This window comes from Amphiura filiformis, chromosome 2 (assembly GCF_039555335.1).
Source record: "Amphiura filiformis chromosome 2, Afil_fr2py, whole genome shotgun sequence".
Classification (NCBI taxonomy): Eukaryota; Metazoa; Echinodermata; class Ophiuroidea; order Amphilepidida; family Amphiuridae; genus Amphiura; species Amphiura filiformis.
The window spans coordinates 5284314-5310607 of NC_092629.1; the positions used below are offsets into that span (position 1 = coordinate 5284314).

A 26294-nucleotide genomic window follows, 5' to 3' on the forward strand; every position below is an offset into this window, starting at 1 on the left:
ATTGTGTCCCGTTATAGTTGCAGAAAAAAAATACGCGTGCAGGACACACATACGCACACACACCCCCAGAGGATCGTACCGTTTTACAATCGTATAACATTCATTGGCGCTAGTAGTAGTAAATTTCAATTTTCTTTGTTTTACCTCACTTGTTCTGCTCAAAATTAAAATGGGACATATCTAGCTGACAGTAAAAGCTTACATTTTATGGAAATTATGTTTAACTATTTGCTTAAACAGCACAAAACAGATAAAGCAGACAAATTTACTATACATAGGCCTATACATGTATGGTATCATGCCAGGGACTGTTTAAGAATATAACATTAGATTTATGATATTTACTTCGAGGACTGTTATTTATCAAAAATGTGAAAAATATCAAATTTTAATAATTTGTCATAAAATTTGTATTATATCGTGAATTTCAAACAATGAAATTTATTTGATATCAGAAAGACATTCTCCGTATTCAGAATGCAATTCGATATGTCTGATGTGCTCTCATGTCCCACAAAAAATACTATCGAAACGCTCAAAACGCTCATTCCAGATCCCTTAATTTGGTTAATTTTCTTTTCTTGTTTTCTTTCTTTATTTTTCTTTGATTTATATTGCCAGGGTAAGGAGAGGGAACTAAAGGCCCATTCAGTGATTTTGTGATTTTTTTTCATCCCGACGATCGTAAAAATCATCAAAATTTTGGACATTATTATGACTATCATTTGAGGACTGAGTTCTTATGATCCGACGAGCAGTTTCAGACAATTGCTTGGGATTATTGGGGCAGAGGTTATCTTTTGAATTCTTTCATGACCACTGAAGCATAGTCAAACCTGTCAAGGACACTCGGCGTGAATTGAAAGACCATGTCACTCGCCACAAAAGAATGTCAAAGGTCATAAAACACCACTTTTGTGTCTTCTGCTATCTAAAGGCCTATGGCTGATTTTGTACCTTTCGTCATTGTCATAGATGTGCTAACATAGCTTGCTAGTGCAGTGGTTCAGCCGAAAACCGTGTGTCTAAGACAAAAAATAATGCATTTACGTGAGTCTGTAATTTATATACCGGTACTGACAGTATATAAATTAGCTACATTTATTTGAATGGGGCTTCAACTTCGTCAATACTGTCGTTTTCCTGTTTTGTTTTTTTGCCATTTATTTGTCAAAAAAAAATTTATAAACGTAACAATTTGATTTTTTTTTCACTTTCGCTGGGATCACTGAATGGGACTTTATAGCGCGGATTATTCAAAACTTGTTTTTACCTACTGCTATATAGTATTAATCCGATTATTACATAACTTTGCCAGAGTATTCAAGACATAGGTTATGTAGGGATAAACTGTACATGGGTATAGAAGCCCTGCATGCTTTTATCGATTGGCTCCAAACAAAGGATTTGAACCGGTGTCCTTCACCGTAATCACGGCGCAGTAGCCTACAGTCCATTCAATCAAATGTTGTCAGTGTGCGAGACGAACGATGTATAAATCTGGAGGTCACATCATCACTTATCATGCTTATTGTAAAAAGTTTGTCCAATGCATATACTGTGTGTATTGTTCCCGGGTATTGTCAATACAGTCAAGCAAACAGGTATTATATTTTGAAAAGGCCGCTATAGTATATTCACAGGGGTGTCTTGAATGGCCAATCATATGGGACATAATCAAGTTGCAGTGACTGCTTCCTTTGTTACCACATGTCAGTCATCTTGTGATTATTGGACCATGTAAACCTGCAAAAAACGAGCCAAAGTGCAGGCCCTATGATTTAAAACTACCGCCAAAGAGAGAATGGGATTAGGCCACAAATCCTTAATTCCATATGATGATTGCTTCGTAACGTCATAAATAATAGATAGATATCGGCTATTTAGTGGAAATATGAACAGGGCACAACTAAAATACCTGCATAACTTTTTCCAAATAACTTTGTGCTGAACGGTTAGTAATGTTACAGATTTTCAAAATAGGTTGCGTTGTCAAAACTTAGAATTCACCATTTTTACGCAATCTTCTATAACTTCTACTAGAAACGTCCAATTTTTAAAATCTAAAAAATCTGAGAAAGCTAAATATATGTAGAACTAAAAATGCAAGACAATATGACCATTCAACATGTCCTTCATACCTAAACAATTCCATCTTTCCCGGTACAGATCATTCTGGGACACCCTGTATGCTGACATTACGCGGGTTCATATTACCTCCATCCTTCCTTCGGACCTCTGAGCTGACTACATGATGTGATGTCGGAGCCCGTTTCTTATATTTGTTATGACTGTCGGATGGCACCTGACCCGTTAGCATTTGACGGAGCTCACTACTTTCTTGTTTCAAATTCTCCCACTTCATTTGTTCTACCTCCGCGTCCTGATGGTCTCCCGACTTGGGATCTTTGTCCATAATTAACACTTGCCTGTGCATATGGAACCGCTGGAGTTTCACAACTTTGCGTCAGCTGCTCTTCTTTCATAAATTTGTTGATATGCCTCGGCTCCCGGATAAACACATCTGGGTCGGATGCCGTTGCTCTTCCGTACCCCGGTGGCTTTTCAAATTCATGAACAATTCTTGATTCCATCATAATGCTCACATCTTCCATCGGACTACACGACGCATCATTTTGTGTCCTTTGCATGCCTTTTGTAACTCGATTTGTCCAACTGTCCTTGGTTGCGTTTGTCAGGAGAATCGTTTGCATCTCCTGAAATTGGCGTTGCTCCTGCTCTTCTCCTGGAGTTGATGCTCTTGCATACTCCACGTGATCAGCCTCATCTGAGCCACGAGCTGCCACATGCCTCTCCCCTCCGGAGACATTGACCGTCTCCCCGTACTGCTGCTGGGGATTTCTTTCAGCAGAAGACACTGTTTCTGAGCAGAACTCTGGCGGTGGCTCAATCCTTGGTTGGCTTAACTCACTTGCTTTTTGTTTCTCAGTTAATTTTGTCCGTAAGCGTTTAATTTCATCAATGAATATCTGCCTCTCGTCTTCACCATTCACTCTCAGTAAGTTGATCTCCTCTTGTAAATCCAAACTCCTTTTCGCTGCTTCCTTTGCTTCTAACTCCAACTGCTTATCACGCTCCCGGAGTCATTCGATTTCCTCTTCTTGCACCTGGCTGTGGAAATCCTCCACCCAATCTTGATCATCGTCGAAGTTGGACGCCATTCTCCCTGCTCGTCCTGCAATCCCTGAGATATTGATACTAGTCCAGTGTCACAAATATCCCACCGCTGCCACCAAATGTAGCGGAACATGCCTTCGGTATATATGGTAGCGATTGGCAAAGTAAGGCTTAGGATGTTGTGGGTGTACAAACCATATCGTACCTGACACTGGCAAAGGAAATACTCCCAGCCACACACAGATATGAGAACAATTGGCTCAACACCTTTATTGGGCTTTGGGCTGATCCAAGATCGGAGTGGAATCAGGAGCGGAGAGCGGCGGTTTGGATGCTTAGAAGAGAGGGAGAGCTAATTGACCAGTCACCGACCAACCACACTCACGGCTACAGACAGACTGGCTCAGAGTGCTATTGCACCCCGCTTATACAGCCAATGAAACCATGTGACTGAAGGAGGCCCTCTCTCGTCGACATCCATATCCACCACAATATTTTCAAAGGCCGATAGCTCAATTTCCAATTTTATAACGCCATAACTTACGAACTCAATATCTTTGCTTAGGAATGTCCAATTTCATTAGGGAAAATGGCATTGTGGGGCAAAATAACTCTATATTTAAGATATGTAAAAACTTCCAAATTGATAACCAAAAGTGTCTGTTTTTGACATGACACGTCTTGTGATATTTCAATGTGAAGAGAATATTTTAGAAATATAATCCCACCTGTGTGACCTTTGATCTGAAACTATAGTTTGATTGGCTCAGTTAGAATTGGCTAAAATTATTCAATTTCTTGTTACTGTGTATTCACGTTAATAATGTTCCAAACAACTTGCTCTTGTGAAAGGTTACATACATGGCTCAAAAAAGTGGGGAATTTTGGGAAGCTCCTTCCCAGAAAATGTTGGTGTTTGGAGGGAAGATCTGGTATTTTGAGGGAAATATTGTCTTTTTCGTATATAAAAAAATGCTATAAATTGTGTGAAATTTAGCTTGCTTCCCAGGAAATTAATGTGTTTTCCAAGCTCTGGTCACAATAACGCATATGCCAGTCACAACTTATCCAACAAGCGTAAATGCTCAACCAACTGCATGCACATCATTCTATCTCAATATGCCGTGTTAAACTTAAATTCTTAAATACTGTGTCCGTAATTTTTGACTACAAGGTTTCTAACGTACAAAGCAATATTCTGTCCCCTGGATCCATACCTGTAAACATCCACAATAAATCAAGCAACAATATTACTTTGTTGCATTTGCCAATCATGTTTAATAACTTTGGGCTATTCCAGATGATATCCATACACCCCCAATGGAAGACATAACCCTAATCACCCACACTGGGAGTAGAACATTCAAATGGAATCACCCATTTAAAATTCTCACCCCCAGTGGGAGAATGAGGTCATATCTGGAGGTGTATGGATTTCAACAATAGCCATTACTGTACAATATATGAAATGATATTAATACATTTTTAATAATACCAAAAAAGTCACATAATTATATATATTTACTCTATGGTCTGCATGCACAAAACATGACGTGGTCTAACCATGGAGGCTAAAATTAGGGAGGGTTCCTTTTGCTATTTTCTTTTCCTCCTTTTAGTCCTATAGTTAAACTGCAGACATCTATAAATATTAGGCTACATGATCTGCAATAACATAGAATAAGGTACATGCAAATACCAAAAAAATTCCTTCTCCATAGGACTAATCTCCATATTTAGACCATGCCTAAAGTTAGACCTGTTCTAACTTATTTTATGCATACTGACATATAACTCCATGATAACTTTTGATATTTTCAGATCTCTGATTACATAATTACACCTATAAACAATAATGCAAGATATAATATGTACAGAACCAATGGGGACATTGTACAACAGTGATGTATTTATACAACTTGAGTTATATTTCAACACAGTGGTGACACCCATGGGGTGGTGGGGATATTTTCTCCCTAAAGTTGGTTTTCCCTCCTCCCCCATCAAAGAACATGCCACTATTTGGAGCAAAAAATTCAGAATTTTAGACAAATTTTCAACATTTTTCACAATGGAACTTGAGTAGAGGAGCATGGCATACTGTTAAAGCCAAATAAACAAAGCAACAAGAAAAAATGCTGCATACATTACATTACACAGAAAATGTATATTTGGTTATACAATGTATAAAGGTTATAAAACATTTAAGAACATCTTCAAATGTTGTAGTAAAACGTTTACATCTATGGGCTGTGCAATAATTATGAGCACCAGTACAGAGGTGAAAGGGTAAAATTTCCTAACATGTATAGGCAAATAGTTATTTTAATGACTGTCCATGTAGAACTGTCATTCATAATATTGTAAACTCAGACCCGTCTGATAATGGCCGAAGGGCTTTCTACCAGTTGTGTTATTCTGTCGGTTAGGATTGCTGATTATTGCTCAATATATCACACTTTAGGGACCGTTTACTACTTATGCTAGAGGAAGTACGAGTTTTAACAGGGAATCCAAATTTGCTGGGGAGTGTTTGAGCAGACGCAAGGGGGAAGTTTTCAAACTCCCATCCCTCAGCATTAATATTGAACAGTTCCTTAATACTCCCCAGAACTGGATTGAGCCTTTGCATTGGAGTATATAGGGAAATTAAATTAAATGAATTAAAATATTAGGTTCCATTTTTGTAACAAAATCCGAGATTTAATAAAACAATGTCCAGTTGATTAATTCATGCAATCAAATACTACTCAAACTTGTGTATGCTGTTTGTACATACATGACATACACATTGTTCAAAGCACATGAACGTTGCGACCGCAGTCTGACCAACACACCCCTACACCCACTGGTGACACAAGCACTGGAATTACACAGTTAGCTTTGTGTTCCAGAGTAGAACAACACTTTCTTGCTCTGATTGATGACAAGCCCTGTTCATGAGCAATATGCCAAGCTTTGATGAGCACCACTGTGTTGATCGCTTCATCAGCACTTTCTTGCTCTGATTGATGACAAGCCCTGTTCAAGAGCAATATGCCAAGCTTTGACGAGCACCACTGTGTTGATCGCTTCATCAGCACTTTCTTGCTCTGATTGATGACAAGCCCTGTTCATGAGCAATATGCCAAGCTTTGATGAGCACCACTGTGTTGATCGCTTCATCAGCACTTTCTTGCTCTGATTGATGACAAGCCCTGTTCAAGAGCAATATGCCAAGCTTTGATGAGCACCACTGTGTTGATCGCTTCATCAGCACTTTCTTGCTCTGATTGATGACAAGCCCTGTTCAAGAGCAATGTGCCAAGCTTTGATGAGCACCACTGTGTTGATCGCTTCATCAGCACTTTCTTGCTCTGATTGATGACAAGCCCTGTTCAAGAGCAATATGCCAAGCTTTGATGAGCACCACTGTGTTGATCGCTTCATCAGCACTTTCTTGCTCTGATTGATGACAAGCCCTGTTCAAGAGCAATGTGCCAAGCTTTGATGAGCACCACTGTGTTGATCGCTTCATCAGCACTTTCTTGCTCTGATTGATGACAAGCCCTGTTCAAGAGCAATATGCCAAGCTTTGATGAGCACCACTGTGTTGATCGCTTCATCAGCACTTTCTTGCTCTGATTGATGACAAGCCCTGTTCAAGAGCAATGTGCCAAGCTTTGATGAGCACCACTGTGTTGATCGCTTCATCAACACTTTCTTGCTCTGATTGATGACAAGCCCTGTTCAAGAGCAATGTGCCAAGCTTTGATGAGCACCACTGTGTTGATCGCTTCATCAGCACTTTCTTGCTCTGATTGATGACAAGCCCTGTTCAAGAGCAATGTGCCAAGCTTTGATGAGCACCACTGTGTTGATCGCTTCATCAGCACTTTCTTGCTCTGATTGATGACAAGCCCTGTTCAAGAGCAATGTGCCAAGCTTTGATGAGCACCACTGTGTTGATCGCTTCATCAGCACTTTCTTGCTCTGATTGATGACAAGCCCTGTTCAAGAGCAATGTGCCAAGCTTTGATGAGCACCACTGTGTTGATCGCCTCATCAGCACTTTCTTGCTCTGATTGATGACAAGCCCTGTTCAAGAGCAATGTGCCAAGCTTTGATGAGCACCACTGTGTTGATCGCTTCATCAGCACTTTCTTGCTCTGATTGATGACAAGCCCTGTTCAAGAGCAATGTGCCAAGCTTTGATGAGCACCACTGTGTTGATCGCCTCATCAGCACGTATTCAGCCAATCAGATTAATGGGCTCTTGTTATGATTGTCAGACCGTTGAATTAGCTAATCAGAACCCCATATCTGAGTTTACACTGTGTACACTCTCATTATGTAAACAAATGCAGTTTTTTGGCCAGCAAGTGTACATTGGTACATGGTTCCGCTTGAAATCAAAAAGGGAGTCCAGTGTTCGATTTAGAGGGGTTTTACATGCACAAATGCATGTAACTTTGGCTCTGTGCATGTAGAATTTTGCCTCTGCATGCAAAATTTTGTGTTATTCAGCCCATTTTGAGGAAAAAATCAGAGTTGTGCAAGTAAATTTTATTTTCTAAATCGAACCCTGAAAGGGACCCATATCCGACATTTGAAAACAAACTGTTTATACGGAAAAAATCTATTTTTATGGCAATAGTACAAATTTGCTTCAACAGTTTTTTGACCAAACATTGAGAGCATATCAAACTGAACAATATTTTACAAGTTGAAATTTTATCATGAAAGAGATTACGCTGCTGTTTCAAATTCTGTTAACTTTCCCATTTACCATAACTGCAATTGGAGGGGGTTGAGAAATAGCAGAGTTTTGGGCGTGAGACTCACACATTCGGTGACTTTCTCACGGTCTCACACCAAAGAAATATAATCTCAACCCTAGGTAGTAAATCTCGCACAAAGAGCTGTCAAAGGAGTAAAATCTCACGCATCGTAAAAATAATTTGTTTTCCCTACCCCCTCCCACTGTTTAGAATCTCGAGCGCAGTGGCTCAAATAATGATGGGTCATAATCAGTGTTCGAAATAAGCACTTATCCTCTTGTCCTCTGGGGACAACCATATTGAGCTATGTACTTATCCCCTGGACAACCACTATATTTGACCTCAAAAAGTATGACACATTTTGGGGACAACCAAAATGTATTGAGGACAAGCAGAATTTATGCTTTAGTTATCCTCGGGATAACCTCCATATTTTCCTTATTTCGGACACTGGTCATAATTATCATTGTAGTGATTTAGTCTGCAAAAATAAGGAATGCCTCTGTTCGAGAGTGTCTCACACCAAGCAATTCCAAAAAGTTGACAGCCCTGCGAACAGCTCAAGTTATGACAACACTCCCTCCATCAGAATGTAATTAATTTTCTGAGATCAACATTGGATTTATTTAAAAAATTGTAATGCAATTTATGTACTGAATGGCAAGCAATAAATGTTAAAGATATCCATAATCTGAAATAAAAACAGGTATAATTGAGCTATACTACAAAACAAAATCAAATAGACAAGTGGATATTCATACGTAGTGGTAGATAGATAAAGTAAACATAAAGTAGGCAATGTAGATTTAAACTGCTATTCAACACAAATATATTGAGAAATTTACCTCAATACTTTGGTATGTACAATACACATCCTCATCAAGAGGGCTCCAATGATGAATTGATACAGTTGTATGTCCTTCTACCTTTGATGTCCTTTCTACTGATCAGATTAGGGCATTATATAATGAAGGGAGCTCATGGTTTCGATCACGGTTGAGCGCGGGAGTGCGTTTTCTGATTTCAATGGCCATATATATAATATCCTAATACAATTAGATTTGAGTGACCCTAGGCACACAATTCGCTGTCAAAGTGACGTAACAATCAAATTAACTACCATAGCAATAAGGTCAAACAATTTTTGAATGTAGCATGCTGCACTACAAACAGGATGCACTCATCACCAGTGTATGTCTGCAATCATAGATTGAATACAATACCGCTCTTTTCAAAGATACTAATCTTACAAGTGCGAGTGATCAGCATGATATGGTTCAATGCAGAGGTACCGCATGAACATACCAGTGAAGTGTGATATATTCAAAAATTGTTTTACCCTATTGCTATGGTAGTTGATCCGATTATTACATCACTTCTATGGCGATTTGAAGGAGGATTACAGACTCATTGCATGATTCCACCAAGAGAACTAGATTATTCAGGGACTGCCTTTTGAGGAGAGCAATCGCTCTTTACTGCTCTCCTTAAATCTACTATAGGAGAGCGATTTTTAGCTCTCCTTACATGTAGTTGACCATTCTCTCTTTATATTCTATTGTAAATGCTCTATTTAACAGCTCTCCATGAAGGCTCCAGAAGAGCTTTTTAATGCTCTCCTGCAAATTCCAAAAGACAGTCCCTGATTAATTTGCCATTCCACCAATATATTAATGTGTGCGTTTGTCTCCATTCTACATCTTGAATGATCAATGCAAAACACTTGAGCTTCAGACGCAAATTATTGTTCAATTTCAAGCTTTCCCCAAAAATGCCAGATATACACTTTTTTGGTCTGACCTTATTGGATAAGCCAAAAATATTATAAAGTATAATTACATTTACAATCTTTTACTGTGGTACTATTAAAAGATAAATTCTGAGGGTTCAGAACCAGAAAACCGTAACTCACTACATGTATTACCAACTCTCACAAAATGAGCATAAAGTTGGCTCCTTGCTTCTGCCTTCAAAAATCAATATTCCCTCCACAATGTCTTTTGTTTTCTATTGAATTTTGTCATGATTAATGGACTGTATCTTCTATAGTGCTTGTTATAAACACATTGCTTGTTTCTTTTCCAGCCATATGGTCAAATATAAATAATGATATCAGGAATTCACTTGTCACATGCACCTTTACCACATTTAAAAAACAACTCAGGGGTTTTCTAAACAACATCTCATAGCTTCAACTTCAATTTTTTCTTGTCTCTTGTTTTAAATTGTATATAACTTTTGTGTAAACTTATTTTGAGGTTTGCTGAGTTGGGGGCACTGCGCCTTTCGGCGACAGTGCTTTCCTGTGCTTTTCAGTGCTCCCTGGCAGCTCAGGAGGCCTCCTTTATGTTATTTTCTATTTTTGATGTTTGTTGCCAAATGAATAAAATAAAAATAAATAAAATAAAATAGTGCCCTGGCGACTTTATGCTCATTTTGTGGAAGCAGGAGATTGTCAGTTGAGGCTTTCTGGCTCTTAACCCGCGACTTCCTTGCCAATGTACAGGCAGTGTACTCTGAATAGGCCATATTTGTGTATCTTGCGCAATGAAGGTATCTTCAAAGCCAGTCAATATTTTCGACCTACCAACAGCTAGATAGTGACATTACTGAAGACCACCAAGAACTTGTCAAAGAAACTATTGACGAATTGGTCAACTCTAACGAACTTCCAGATGCTGCCACCTATCTCATCAACCCTTTGCCACGCACGAGCAAATTCTATCTCTTACCCAAAATCCATAAAGTTGGCACACCCGGGAGACCTATTGTATCCGCATGTAATTGCCCTACTGAACGGATCGCACAGTACTTGGATGAAATTTTAAGACCTATCGTTGAGTCTCTACCAACCTATGTCAGAGACTCCCCACACGCTCTTCGTATACTCAATGAACTGGATATACATGATGAACGTCTTCTTTTGTTTACTATGGATGTTAAGTCTTTATACACTTGCATTCCTCATGATGAAGGACTCCGAGCTCTACGCTTCTTTCTCGATCAGCGATCCGAGAAAAATCCCTCCACCGACGCACTGTGCCGTCTTGCCGAGTTAGTACTCACTCTCAATTGCTTGAATTCAACGACAAGTTCTACCTGCAACTACATTGGCGTCAAAATGGGTTCTAGACTTGGTCCAGTATACGCATGCATCTTCGTTGGTTTTATTGAACAACAATTTCTCGCCCGCTACCAAGGTACTAAGCCCATTCTATTCCTGAGATACATCGACGATATTTTGGGCATCGCGAACTGTAGTGAGGAGGATCTTCTCCAATTCATGAACTTTGTAAACACATTCCATCCCGCTCTTCAGTTTACTTGGGATATATCTACCACTCAGGTTACTTTCCTTGACATCTCCATCAGTGTTAAACAAGGCTCGTTATCTACCTCAATCCACTACAAGCCTACAGACTCACATTCATATCTCACATATTCGTCTTCTCATCCCAGATCATGTAAGGATTCTATCCCATCTTCACAGGTACTACGTTTAAGACGTTTGTGCAGCGATGATGGCGATTTCAATCAGCAAACTACCAAGATGATTGATTTCTTTACTGATCGTGAGTATCCCCGCGATGTCACCACAGCAGCCGTCGAACGTTTCCAGAACATCACAAGAGACGAATGTCTTCGTATCAAGCAACCCCGTAATGGTTCTAACCGTCCAGTGATGGTATTAACATACCATCCCAACACCGCACCGTTAGCAACATCATCATCCGAATTGGAAACTCCTTCAAGACCACCATTCTACCAATGAAATATTCCCTGAATCTCCCATGATATCATATCGTAGAGATAAGAACATTAAAGATCGGCTTGTTCACTCCTATCTCAATCCTACCGACAGCTCAGCGTGTGGCACTGTTCCATGTCATCACCGTCGTTGCAATACCTGTAACCACATATCTGATACTAATTGTGTCAGCAGCACTTCAGGCACCTACCACATCAGAAGCGAGTTTTCTTGTACTTCTACACATGTGATTTATGCACTTGGGTGTCGGCGACATCCGCACATTCTGTACATCGGTGAAACTGAACGGCGTTTGGCGGATAGGTTCACCGAACATAGACGAGACATCCTCATACGTGACACCGCCAAACCCGTCCCTCAACATTTTAGAGGGGATAGTCATACCATCACGGACCTTACAGTTACCGCTCTCACCCAAGTGCATAATACTCACAAACGGAAAGTCGAGGAACAACGCATCATATTTAATCTTGGCACACTTCAACCCAATGGGATGAACATTCAATTTAATGTCTTCAACCTCAATATTTAACTTTTCACATTACTTTCATCTTTTGCATTTCCTTTCTTTTCTTCTTTTCTTTTTTCTTGTCTTGTCTTCTTTTTCTTTTCTTTTCTCTCTTTCTTTTCTTTTCTTTTCTTTTCTTTTCTTTTCTTTTCTTTTCTTTTCTTTTTCTTTTCTTTTCTTCTCTTCTCTTCATTTCTTTTCCTTTTTCTTCTCTTGTCTTTTCTTTTCTCTTTTCTTTTCTTTTCGGGTTTCTTTTCTTTACTCTATTTTTTCTTTTCTCTTCTCTTCTTTTCTCTTTACTTTACTTTTCTTTCTTTATTTCCTTCATTTTTCTTTGCAGTAATTTTGATTTTGACCTTTTGCGTGTCTTCCCCCTTTGCGTCGCGATAAACCTCGCGCCTTTCAATCTATGTTTTCATCAAGACGACTCATGCGACTCCTCGCTGCGTTTCTGTGCTCTCCTCTTCCTTTGTTTTCCCGCACGCAAAAGGTCATCACTTGACAAAGGTCTATGACCGAAAATTAAGTGTTTAATTTTGCTATGCAAATAAATCTATACAAATGTGGTTTGACACCAAATATTTCTGCTCTTGGACTCTTTTACTTATCATTATTCAAACCTACGCAGCCACTACTTTTCTACTTTTTTTCTACTTTTTTTCAATATTTATATAAGCTCCACTTAGCCGAGAAATTTGATTGCTTCGCAGTTACAATATACAGAGGGCGATAAAATGTACATGACTGTATTGCACTATATTACATATAAGCTTACCCAAACACCTGATTTAGTACATGTACAATATATTATGTCAATTTAAGACTTGTATACAAATATATTAAAGTTTCATTTACAAGAACTTGTTAATATGAGTATTTGTATAATAAATCAAATTGATCACATGTATACAAATATATCCAAGTTTCATTTACAAGGATTTAAGGATTCATCCCATTTTTAATTTCTTTGCAATGGGGCCAAATTTGTTTGACCTTTTGATTGGCCATTGATGCTTGGTCAGTGTATGTCTTTATAATGTATGAAATTAATCATTGACTGTGGACCTGACCTACTGTAGATTACAAAGAACTTGTGAACCCTTTCTTCATGTCAAAGGTCAAATGCACATTTCAGGTTTCCCTGCTCTATGATATTTACATACAGATTATTTATTCTAAGACCATGATCAAATATTCTGGTTAATTTGTAGCCTTACATGTTGCCAGCAAATATAAGCCTTCATTTAGTTCATGTTATTAAAGGCCTCTGTTCAGTGATCCCAGCAAGAGTGTAAAAAAATTAAAAGCCCATTCAGTGATCCTTGCGAAATTGTACAAAAAATTAAAAATTGTGAATGTGTATAATGTGAATGTATTAAAACGAAGGATAAGTCATAAAAACTATTTTTAAAATGAAAAATTTGGCAAATAAACAAGGTACTGCAGCCTAATTCAAATACATGTAGCTAATTTCCTTTAAGTTGAGATATTACAGCTTCATTTAAAATGCACTATTTTGTCATTAATATACAACTTTCGGCTTGACCACTAGCACTAGCAAGCTATGTTAGCACATCTATGCCACCAGTAAAGGTGCAAAAAACTTAATTTTGATGATTTTTACAATTTTCCAAATCAGTAGATCATTGAATAGGCCTTAAAGTCACTTAAGGGTGGTCTGAACCCTGGAATTATGGAAACTTTCGGGCTTCATAACTGCTAAATTATTAGTTTAAAGAATATAAAAGTATACATTTTAGACTGGAAATGACTTGCTAAATTCATCTGTGAGGTCCAATTTGGGCCAAAATGCTCATTTTGGAGAAAATCCCAAAAACAGGTTTTTGGCCCAAATTTTTAGTGTAACGTAACAAAAAAATTGTTTGGCCAAAAACATTTTTTATTAATTTTAAAACTAGATAAAAATATCTAGGGACCGTTTTTTATTTTTTTGAATTTTGACCAACTTTGAGAAATTTGCACCAAAATGGTCAAAAAATGCAAAATTTTCAAAAAATCATAAAAAGCCTGATTTTTCGCCCAAATTTCAAATATTTTTGGTGAAGTTGGTCAAAATTCAAAAAATGAAAAAACGGTCCCTAGATATTTTTATCTAGTTTTTAAAAATTAATAAAACAATTTGTTTGGCCAAACAGTTTTTTGTTACGTTGCAGTAACTAAAATTTGGGCCAAAAACCCGCTTTTTGGGATTTTCTCCAAAATGAGCATTTTGGCCCAAATTGGACCTCACAGATGAATTCATCAAGTCATTTCCATTCTAAAATGTATACTTTTATATTCTTTAGACTAATAATTTAGCAGTTATGAGCCCCGAAAGTTTTCATAATTCCAGGGTTCAGACCAACCTTAACAATAGGTTGACAAACATCTCTATCTTAATTGACACACTACCCAGCATACACAAAATATTTTCATAAAATCTTTGTTAATAAACATCACACAAATGTTGCCACAAACATTATGTGAAATAAAACGTTATGAAAAAAATCACACTACCATTTTTTCCTAGCAGTAATATTTTATGAAATGATTATATTTGTACAAGCTTTTTAAAACCTGACATTAAATGTTACTACAAAATTGTGGAAAATGTTTAAAAACAGTTCGAAAATAGTGTTTCCTTGGTAACTTGTTCAATTTTTTCTTAATTTGTAAACATGAAATTGTTCATATATAACAATCAGTGAGTTTTTAGCGGGTTTGCCGTCTGACAAATAAAAGCCTATCCCACAATATGAAATTGTTCTTTGTAAAATGTACCCTTGTAAACTGTGTGTAAAGCTGTCTGGAAATTTAAATTTTGCAAGCTGTATTCTAATTGGTCGCTCAAATGGCCGCATAATTAACCAATCAGAAACGCTCTTAGTAAAATTTTCAATGTTGCTATAAACTTTCTGTTTTCTTATTGCAGGTATCACACACTCTAACCTGCTCGTCCCAGCCACGTGACGGTACAGATCTACGCTGTTTGGAGCAGTCATTACATACGCCGTGGCCGCATGCGCGACAGTGATGTTTGCGTATTTTGGGCGTGAATTCTATTTTGCAGACGCAGCATTCGATGATGTCATTGTCTGGTATCCAGTAGGCTGGTCTTGCTGCATCCACCATTAATCCTGTAAGATAGTTGCAAAGACAAAATGGGATATGTTGTTTTAAGGTGAGAGGGATGGCAGGTGCCACATTTTTCCAGTTTTAGCCATTTCATTTGAAAAAGTGAAGTGCATTCTTTATATTAATACACTATGGGCATATACAAAATGGGCAAAGGAAGTCAATAATCACATTTTTATTTTGTATGTTTCGCAGATATTGAATGAAGGCCAATAATATATCAAAAGTTTTGGTTGTTTTCTCCTTCCAAAGATAAATCATGCACATGCCGAGGAAATGACATTCCTTTCATGAAGTCTTGATATCTCCTTTATAGAACTCATACCATTTCTCTTGTGTGTCAGCTTTATTTGTTTCAATATTTGAGTGTAAACACAGCCAGTTCATGCTACCTTCCAACCCACCATAACTGGTAAGATTGCTTTTATGTTTCAATGAATGCTTCTGTAAAGTGTGCTGAAGCTTGTGGGTCAATGTCTAGACGTTGAGCCTGTGCGTAGCGCACTATAAATCACTGCGCTTTTTTATCAATTTCTTCCTACAAAAGTTTCAGCTTACCTAATGGATATTGGACTGCCGATCCTAGCACACTGAATGTTGTCTGCACAACTTCACCAACTTTCCTTGCAGTGACTGGTTTACCATCTTCATCAAACTCTTCCACTAATGGCTGGCTTTGAAGTTTGCCTGAAAACCAAAACAAAATGGATAAGTAAGTAAAACATGCCTGGAGGTAAATGTACATTACATACCCTTCCAACAGTGACACCAAATATGATGCAGTCTCAGCTCTCCTATGCTACCTTTGGTGACTGGTTTACCAACATCATTAACTCTTTCATTAATGACTGGCTTTTCTGGTAGGGGGATACTCAAATTTGGTGCATCAAGAAGCAAAAAGTGGACCCAGCACTTTTTCCAAGAAAATATGATGCATCAATACCTAAAACCCTAATTCGCCATCAAATTTTGAAAGAAATTACCCATATGTCCAGCAAATATGGTTGATTTGTCCAAACAGTTCGAAACATGATCCATCCATATACTAAAATAGACCTTAAAAGAGTGGTCACTAATGTAGTCCATGTGTGCAGCACATCCCAGTTTTGTCATTTGTAATGGTTTTCACCCCGGTACACCATTTAGAGGTCAATAACTGTGCATCGGTTATTTGCAGGGCATTGTGAAAAATCTAAACATTTTGCCTTTGGAACCAAGGGATATTCCGAGGTCCAAAGCAAAATGCCCGACATATTACCGATGCAAAGTTCTTAACCTCATTCATAACCCTCACTTTCATCTGTTCATTTTACAAAATAACACACAGTACTCTCACAAATTTGCGTTTTAGGAAATAAATAAAATGATTGGATCGCATGTATCACGTATATTAATGAGGTTACGAATAATCTCTTGTATTTATTGGTGCAGTCCTCTCTCAGGTAAAGGCGCTGTTTTCTTATAACAATCACCTTCTTCCCTCACACCATCACGCCCACCCACCCCTCCAGTCGGCACACCATTAATCTTACCTGTTTGCATTTTCTTGGCATAGCAATCATCACAGACTCTGACTGGTCCATCACCCCATCCTCTCTCTGGTACAGGTGCCGTTTTCTCTGAGCAGTCATCACAGAAACCTTCCCCACATGCGCGGCAATGGTGGATCTGCTTACTGGTGTCAAAATGTTTGCGACATTTATGGCAATTCTGTAACAGTGACGATGAGGAAAAATAATACATTATTTTCTTATATTCACCCGACTGACCGTTCCAACAAAAAACTTTAAAAAAAAACATTTTCACCAAAAAAAAAAGAAAAAAAAAAAGTAAAGCTATGTATACTAAATATATATGATAGCACTAATACAGGGTTCCCAAGTAACCCGGGAGCTTGCTGCAAAAAATATCTAAAATGGGTTGGTCTGCTATTCTAATCTCGTTATGATTTTTGGACACCTTTTGGTACCCCATCCACACAATCCTGGACATCTACCAAAATTATACACAAGGGTCAAAATTGAGTATCACATAATGAAGTGTGGGGGGACACCTCTGAAAATATGAGTACATTTGTTTATTGTAAATGTACATTTATGCCAAATTTGGTATCAAGATAATATTGTTTTATCGAAGATCAATACTTTTTTGCCCAGAAAAAATATTCACTAAATAAATATTCCTTGTAACATCTTACTATAATATGGGTACAAAGTATCATGACATAACAGTTTGATTACTTACTGAAATTAGTGAGTTGGGTGTCCAGTAGGGTGGGGCAATTTGATCCGTCATCCATTGCGTCACCATCTTTGTTGGTTTTGCCCCAACCCATTGGACAGTGTCTGCCACATAGGATATTCCATCAACAAATTTCCTGGCTGCATTGTGAGTTCCTTGTAATACGGTTTGACCCTGACAGGATTGAAACAATAATATTAATTAGAAAGAGATCTGATTGTAACACATTGTTTTAGCAGCCAAGTCAGCTCATCCAATAAAGGGTTTAGTACACTCTTGTGGAAAAGTTGAGTTAGCTTGTACTTACTGCTACTTGTTTTGTTGTAACCCGTACAAAACTTTGGGAGCTGATACTGGCTGTGAAGGTTAATGGTGGAATGTCTAAGGTGTGCGATCTTAAGCTGCAAAGTACCTGAGTTGTTATTAAATGGTTTATGGAATGATATGAGGCTGTAGTGATCAGTGTAACCTGTAAAATGTACCGAGGCTTGTGGAGCAACGTCTATTTGAAATGGAATTGCCCACTGTGCATGTATGACTTACCCCAGGCCAGACATGTCTGATCTCTGTTCTGACGGCTGTGATTTCTGGATCCATGTTGCCATACCAATGCTGTCTGCTGCGATAGATGATGCCACAGTTCTTGCATTCCAACACATAGCTATAACATTAAATATATATAAAAGTCTGGTTACTGACCAAAGTAGTATAGTAAAAACTGAATATGCTGGGTTGACGTCCTCGGTTGTCATGCACATACATGTAAATGAGTGTATGCAATGGGGACTGTCCTCACTCTTTCATAGCAGCATGAAATGCCGATGGAGTAAAAAATCATTTAGCTTTATCGTCCACGGTTCGCAGCAATTTGACCCGGTGTGCACACAGTTAGATAATGAAAGCAACATCCTCTGGGTTTTACCCAGCATCCATGTTTGATAGCAGGAACATGTAGCTAGTGGGGAGTTTATGTGTATTTAAATATGTGACCATCCACCACGAAGTGGTAGTAAAGTCAGCTCTAGATCATTTTCTGTTTATTGCAGATTTTAAAAGAATGCACTTTCAGCTTTAAAATGACACCTCAACCAGCTTCATCGGACATCTGGAAGTGAAGTTATGGTTCATCAAAAGTCAAATTCCTACTATATTTTACATAGAAATCCATATACTGTTTTTGATTGTATCTCAAAATGGAAAATGCCGACTTTACGACCAGTTTGTGATGGATGGGCACATATGTATGTTTGTAACACAAGAGTTATATCAGTTGCAGCAAATAGTGCTTGATGCATCATTTGCAGAGCTTATCAACATATGTATGTTTGTATATATTTGTTTGAGCTTTGCAAGCCACTTACCCAGACCAAGCATATGTAACAAGTCCATACCAGGATCCATCAGCAGCTGAGGAAGCTTTGGGTACTACAACTACCTCAACACCTCTCTCATAACAAGTCTGTAAGATGTCAAAAGAAGATATGAACCACAACAACAAAAACAAATGAAGATGGGTTTCCTCCACTTGCAAGTACTTTGTTGTATCATATACAATTATGTATTTTTTAATTAACCCTAACCTAACTCTTGTTTTTTGCTATATTGGAAGGGAAAGAAGAAACTAAAGATTTATCACTTAAGTAATCTTGGTAATGACGGAGCTGTAAATGTAAGTAATTTTGATCCCAGAACTGTTAATCACTCTATTAATGAATTTATCAACTGCCCAATATCGACTGATGAAGTCCTTCATAAGTAATAACTGTTATTTATGTATGCTCAGGCCAAATTATGTGTCAAGTTGAATAACTCTTTCTCTAATCAATGTATTCAGGTGTATTGTTGGAGATTGTCAAGGCAAAAACTTTTTTCAATGACCTAGAAACCTCTATCAGAAGAGATGGAGTTCAAGGGTACATACCACTAAATCCGCCTGTGAAGCGGTTTCCGGCAAAAATTTATCACGCTTATAGTCCCAATTTTTGCATAAACATTGTGCGAAATTGGTACCATATTAACTATTTTAGTGTTGAAAATCGTATTTTACTAGAACTTGTGAATGTGATCTCTACAAATTTGAAAAGAAAACATGAAAATTTAAGTGATTTTTTTCCGATTATATGCGCATGAACACACAGGGTCAAAACACGGTTAGCAGTCGGGTGTAAACACCGGAAAATCTGTCCTTTTCTGATCATGTCTCTGAGGAAATCATGTTATTGGATGGGACCAATCAGAAATCAAAAACAGAGAAAAGAACAGAAAGAAGAGATATATCAAAGAAGCCATCTGAAGCCATCTTGATAAGGAAGAGGGGGCCAAAACACTCATCAGAGACGAAGGGAACTATTTTCTTCCGCACATAATTATATGACCAAGTCCTAAAACCAACAGCGCCACCAACATCAGCTCCAGCAGGCAGCAGCCGTCGAGGTGCAGGGATTGGTCATTCAATTTGAGAAAGTGCTAAGTGTTAGCACGAAACTGTCATTGATCGAGGTATGTAACATCAAAATTGGATTTGTTCTAAGAATTTTGAACTTAATCTGTCCTTTTTACATAGCGCTAATTTTCTCAAAAAGTAGACAGAAAATATGGAGTCATTTTCAGATATGTTACAATGTATGCAGAATTTGTTTCTGATTAAGATGATATCAAATACATATTCCAAAGTTGAAGGTAACTCGACTTACATGCATGACCTAAAAGCGTGACCCTATTTTGCACGTAAAGTCTATGGAAAGCTATTTTGTGGTCTGTACCCTCAAGGTTTAAATGACCTAAACAAAATGGTAATTATGTAAGCGACAATGACGTTGAAATAGGCTTAAATTGTTTGTCTTATTATATGCCGATGATACAATTATTATATCCTAATGAACAAGATCTTCAAAATGCACTCAATTCTCTTTACAGTTATTATCAAACATGGAATCTTGCTGTTAAACCAAGCAAAACAAAAGTTGTATTATTTTCTCGTGGGAAGATCAGAAAAAAAACATTATTCCACTATAGTAATGAGAACCTAATTGCGTGTGATGATTATAATTATCTCGGGGTAGTTTTTAATCCCAAAAAAGTAGTGTTGTGTTTTTCTGGAATTGTCTAGTAGTGATCCTTACCTTACGACCTTGTTATCATACTGATGCTGATATTGACATCTTTTCTCTGAATCTATGATACAGGGTGTCCACAAAAAAGAGGCCCCTCATTGCGCCCTCTTTTTCGCCTATTTCTGAAAAGTTGAACAAATGTATTTTGGTATGTAAAGAAACCTTTAATTGTTAGCTTTAATAAACCAAAATATTTTTTTTTTGGGACACCCTGTATGTATCACATCATCCTTTGTGTATCATATCCTTACCTTACATATAAAGACCTTGTTATCATACTGATGTTGATATTGACATCTTTTCTCTGAATCTATGATATGTCTGACATCATCCTTTATATGATTCATAGTCTTACAACATCGCTGGTTACAAGACATGCAGCGCACTGAGCATGTGAAGTACTCATCAGGGAAAGTACTGGGAATCGCCTTGTCTATGTCACCACTGAACTTCTCATTCAGAACCTGCAAAGCAAATTTTGAAACAAGAAATTATTCAATTGTTTGAGTTAAAAAATTGATGAGTCAGATTCACAATGTGCTACTGCAGTTGAAATCCATACACCCAGATGGAAGACATATTATGACCCATTTCAAATTCACACTGCCTGTTTGTGAGATTAAGGTCATATCTTCCATAGGGCATGTATGGATTTCGACTGAAAGAGCACAATTAGGCAAGCAAGTAGGGCCTTCTTGAGGAGTAGTCAAGTCAAGAACTTGTATTCTGCCATTTTGATCCAGTGCAAGTTCTTGCTACTGGTACAACATAATCCAGTACCATGCCATGCAGGGGGAGTGGGGGATATGTTACTTAGAATTACAAAATCTGGCCTTGTTACACTCAGGAAATTATTTTTGTAACTTGTTTTGAGATGAAAAAGTAAACTATCTATCACTTTTTTAGTTTTTGCCATTTTTACCATGTTTTTTTCCACCTGCAGCAAAAACCTGCGAACCCTGTAATGTACCTGTGAAGTGGGGAGGTACTATTACACAGAGTATCAGTGCTTACACTTTCTGGCAGAAAAGAACAGCACTTGTTTACATTTTGAGTGAGTACACTGCGTAAACACAGAAGTGGGGTTCTGATTGGCTAATTCAATTGTCTGACAATCATAACAACTGACCGCCGGTAATATGATTGACCGGGTTATGTGTCAAAGAAGCTATCCACGCAGAGCAGCGTTCTAGAAAGTATAGCGCATGTCATTCATTAACAGGCTGTGCGCATCAATCAGAGCTAGAGTGCCATATTTCTCTGGAAGCTAATGTAAGTATGTACGTACCACAAGTGCCTGATATATGACAGACAATGACCTGGGTGATCTAACAGCGCTGTTCTCAATAGTCTCCTTCACAATCTTCTGCAGCTTGGTGAAATCAGTTGGTGGTGATACCGTCTGTGTGCCCACATACTGAACACAACTGAATGCTGCCATGCTGAAGCCGTGATCCTTGAAGCGTTCCTGAAGCTGGGTATCAGCTGCCTTAAGACTTCCACTGCTGCTGCGTGCGTCGTTCTGAAATGCAAATTTGAAGAATAATTTTGATATGGTTGTTTTCAAAATGAAGGAAATGAACAAAGTTCCATCATTTTCTTCATTTCTATTTGTTAAAAATCTACATTATTTACACATGAACTGACTTTTTATGCCATTTTTACATAAGGAAGAAATCTTTTTAAAATAAAAATAAATCATTTACACAATCTTTACTACAGTACATGATTTGATACTGTGACCAGCGAAAAATATGCACCTTATATCATAATAATAAATAACAATTTATGTAGCACATTTTACCCTGAGAATTCAAACCGCTATAATTTTACTGCCATTGAGTATCATCGGAATCGGATTGCATCAACTATGCCGATTGCAGGCTTTGAAGCTGACTAGGCCTGGCATTTTCGGGTAATTTTGTACCCGGGTACCAGGCGCATTTTTGGCGGGTAACGGGTACCAAGTACCCCCAAATTGCGGGGAAAAATAAATAAATTTTTTGTAAGTTTTTTATTTTTTCGGTTTTGTAGTGTCCCTGGACCTAATGTAGACCTAAATGCTAGGATCATTCATGGTTTACCTAAAAAAAAAAAAAAAATAATAAAAAAATTCAAGATGTTTTGTATTTTTAATATGAAAATTGATACTTTGTATTCATGTCATACTCTATTAATGATTTCAAAATGCATTCAAATTCAATGCATTTCGAAATCATTAACTATAATAGAGGCAGGAGGAGAAAACTTTGCCAATATATATATACCCAGGTGATCATGTTAAAATCCACTCATGCGTATAAGAAATGATCTGATCAAGAAACCTCCGAACAATCCCCATACAACATGCTCATCTATCAGGGTGCACTTCTTTAACCCCAATACATTTGTACATTCATTGAAAGACAAAAACTCATATTCTGCAACTTGAGGTCAAATTGTGCCCTATTATAGTTTAATTGAGGTTATTGTGGTCCGTAGCGATAGCAACTTACCTTCACCTAAAGGCAGGGTATGAGTTGTTTCATGAAAAACAATGACAGCAGGTCCCATGCTATGCGGGGATATTGGTGCGCGCTGCGCTGCCTGTAACTCTGGAGTGAAATGACCCAGGTAGGCTTTGGATGCATCTCCTAGGAATTGGAATAGGTCACGGTGAAGGCGGTCTGCACGGGTGCGGTAGATCACTACATCTGTTAGGAATAGAATGTATTGAAGAATTAAAGGTAAACATGATGATCACCATGTACATGTAACTGTTAAATATGTACTTCAATCAGAACAGTTTTGACAAGCATTTTGTCTCCCTCTCTGTTTGTAAATTAGACAAGGATGTCAAAATTGATATTGCGGAATAGGGAAGTAACAGCGTTAGTATGACACTGCCATATCATACCTGATATAGCCAAGACCTTTAGGAGTAGTCTAGTCCGCTGATTCTCATTGGGTGAAACTCCTAGAAGACCTTCTGTATCAATGGTAATTATCTTATTGCGTGTATCCATTGCAGCCCAAATTCCAATGGTACAGGATTCCTGCAAGGCTGATGTGTTGAAGATCTCCTGCCCACCGTAAAAGGTGTGGTTAAGGGTGTGAGATTTGCCATCGCCTGTGTTGCCAAATATGGACACAACTTTGACCGTGGTGTCTTCATTGCAGTGGAGTTTGTCGATGAACTCTTGGGGATTCTTGACCTGTAAATATTGCAATATATTCATATACATGTAATGATATTGATTTTATGAGTTTATCATAGACCATGATTGATTTGTATTCCTCCAAATTTGCAGCACATTCATCTTATTGACTGTACGGTAAAAACCTATTGTACCGGATAGTTGAAAACTATGTCAGTGTTTCTTTTATAAGAAACCTACCATGATGTATTTTATTGTACTTTACGGGGATAGCATTTTCTTCGGAAGGGGGTCCCAAATATGTCGGTGACGGAGTCATTTTTTATGACCCCCTATCACGGGCAGTATTTTTATGACCCCCCCTACATGTATCTTGGATCGAAAAGTTTTATGACACCCCCCCCCCCCCCCTTTTCCACCTACACAGACTCAAGACAAATTATTAATTGCTGGAACTAAGACGCGGACCGTGCCAAAACTCTAGAGTGAAGAAAGTGCGCGGGGCGCGTTGAAATTTTTACCGTAAGTGTAAAGAAGGTGCACGGAGCGCGTAAAAATTTTGCATAGATTGTACGCACATTGTGATTGTGAAGTTTAAGAATGTGTGCGCAGTGCGATAAACTTTTGAGTCACCAGCCCGTAATAATTATATAACCCCCCTAAGTGGGGTGTTAAAAAAATTGTAACCCCCCCATATTTTTGGTCTGAAAATTCTATGACCCCCCCTGTATTTTTGGGACCCCCAGCTTCCGAAGAAAATGCCAGCCCCCTTACATTCATGAAATAGAGTTTTACTGAATCATGTGACCAGAAGCTAATTTGCATCCCTAAAGAAAAATAATTTACAGACATTGCAAGTGTAAGAAGACATTTTATACATACAAGCACCCTTGGAATTTTTCTAGTGACAACTATAGATCTATAAAAATGACAATTTTTTTTCAATGCACCAGCACTTGGACTTAAAGCCATATTATAACATTTTCAAACAAAATAGATTAGCATTTCTTTGCCATAAAATGTTAGCTTTTACTGTCAGATATATCCCCTTTTAATTTGGAGCCGAACAACTACGGCAAAGCAAAGAAAATTGGAATTTACTATCAGCGCACATGTCGCGATCGTACCACTCCTTCGGTCATGTTGTGTAGTGCGACCCTTTGTTGTGTATCACCGTCCCATACGCCGACGTACTGTGTGTTATGAACATCGTGTATGCGTTCGACTAGTAATTCCATCGTAATAAAGCACAGATTCCGGCGTTTTATTCAAAGCTACAGCACCTAGATATTGATTTTTGCAGGGTACCGTATATTGGTTTAATAAAGTACAATTTAATCGTGTAAAAAAAGTAATTTTAAAAATTCAGTGAGGCCGTCTTCCTCAGCAAATGTTATAAAATGGCTTTAAAGTGCATATGTACCGTATTCGTCCGAGTATAGTCCCACGTTCGAGTATAATCCCACCCCCCATTTTTCAAAAAATTTCAGAAATTGTAAAAAAAAAAAAAAAAAAAAAAAAATTTTTTTTTAGTTTTTAAAAGTTTTTTCGGTTTTGGAGTGTCCTGGACCTAGACCTAGATGCTAGGATCATTCATGGTTGACCTAAAAAAAAAAAAAAAAAAAATTCAAGATATTTTGTATTTTTAATATGAAAATTGATAATTTGTATTCATGTCATACTCTATTAATGATATCAAAATGCATTGAATTTGAATGCATTTTGAAATCATTAATAGAGTATGACATGAAAACAAAGTATCAATTTTCATATTAAAATACAAAATATCTTGAATTTTTTTTTTTTTTTTTAGGTCAACCATGAATGATCCTAGCATCTAGGTCTAGGTCCAGGACACTCCAAAACCGAAAAAAAACTTTTAAAAAACTAAAAAAAAAAAATTTTTTTTTTTTTAAATTTTCACATAAAAAGCGGGTGGGACTATACTGGGACCAATACGGTACATGTATATGTAAAACAGCTAGAAACTGAAATTATTTTTTCAAAGGCTCATGCATCTACATGTAGTGAGCAATTACATTGTACCATACATGTACCTGTAGTACTTCTTGTTCATCAACCAAAAGAAACCCATGGGCATGGTCTATAGACTTCAAATCTACAGATTTCATTGACATCTTTGTCATCAGATCTTGATCTAAAGCATTCCCAGATGAAGATCCACCATCTCTATGATGAGTAGCTCTAACCATGGCTTCTTTCCTAGACTTCCTCCCCATATCACTTCCAAGAGATTCCAAAGGCCCAAGCAGATCTTCCGCCTCTGTCGAGCTCACCATCAAACTCTGCGACGGACTTCCTTGAATCTTAGCCACCGGCTTCTTCTTTGTCTCACCCTGCATAGTGGCCATAACCGGTTGCCGGGAAATAGTCTGGCAACGAGGTGGATTCAGAGGTTGTTTTGGATCTTTAGGGTTGCTAACACCAATCAAAGCTACCGGGGTGGCAAGAAGTGGTCCTACAGGATATGTT

The 26294-nt window shown here is 37.8% G+C and overlaps 2 protein-coding genes across 2 annotated transcripts; one reads left to right on the top strand and one right to left on the bottom strand.

The window, feature by feature from the left end:
• The first annotated feature begins 3269 nt into the window (after positions 1-3269).
• On the top strand, positions 3270-11670 carry LOC140137846 (uncharacterized). The gene is made up of 2 exons (XM_072159642.1): positions 3270-3302; positions 10492-11670. Exons 1-2 carry the CDS (start codon positions 3270-3272, stop codon positions 11668-11670), a joined length of 1212 nt encoding a protein of 403 aa, XP_072015743.1.
• A 2773-nt stretch (positions 11671-14443) lies between these two features.
• Positions 14444-26173, bottom strand: LOC140145811 (zinc finger FYVE domain-containing protein 1-like). Its single transcript, XM_072167489.1, has 11 exons — positions 25859-26173; positions 23561-23858; positions 23156-23357; positions 21953-22166; positions 20916-21128; positions 18913-19010; positions 18095-18212; positions 17555-17725; positions 16843-17020; positions 15869-15997; positions 14444-15312 (listed from the first exon to the last, which is right to left on the bottom strand). Exons 1-11 carry the CDS (start codon positions 26171-26173, stop codon positions 15080-15082), a joined length of 2169 nt encoding a protein of 722 aa, XP_072023590.1. The 3' UTR covers positions 14444-15079.
• Between the last annotated feature and the right edge of the window lie 121 nt (positions 26174-26294).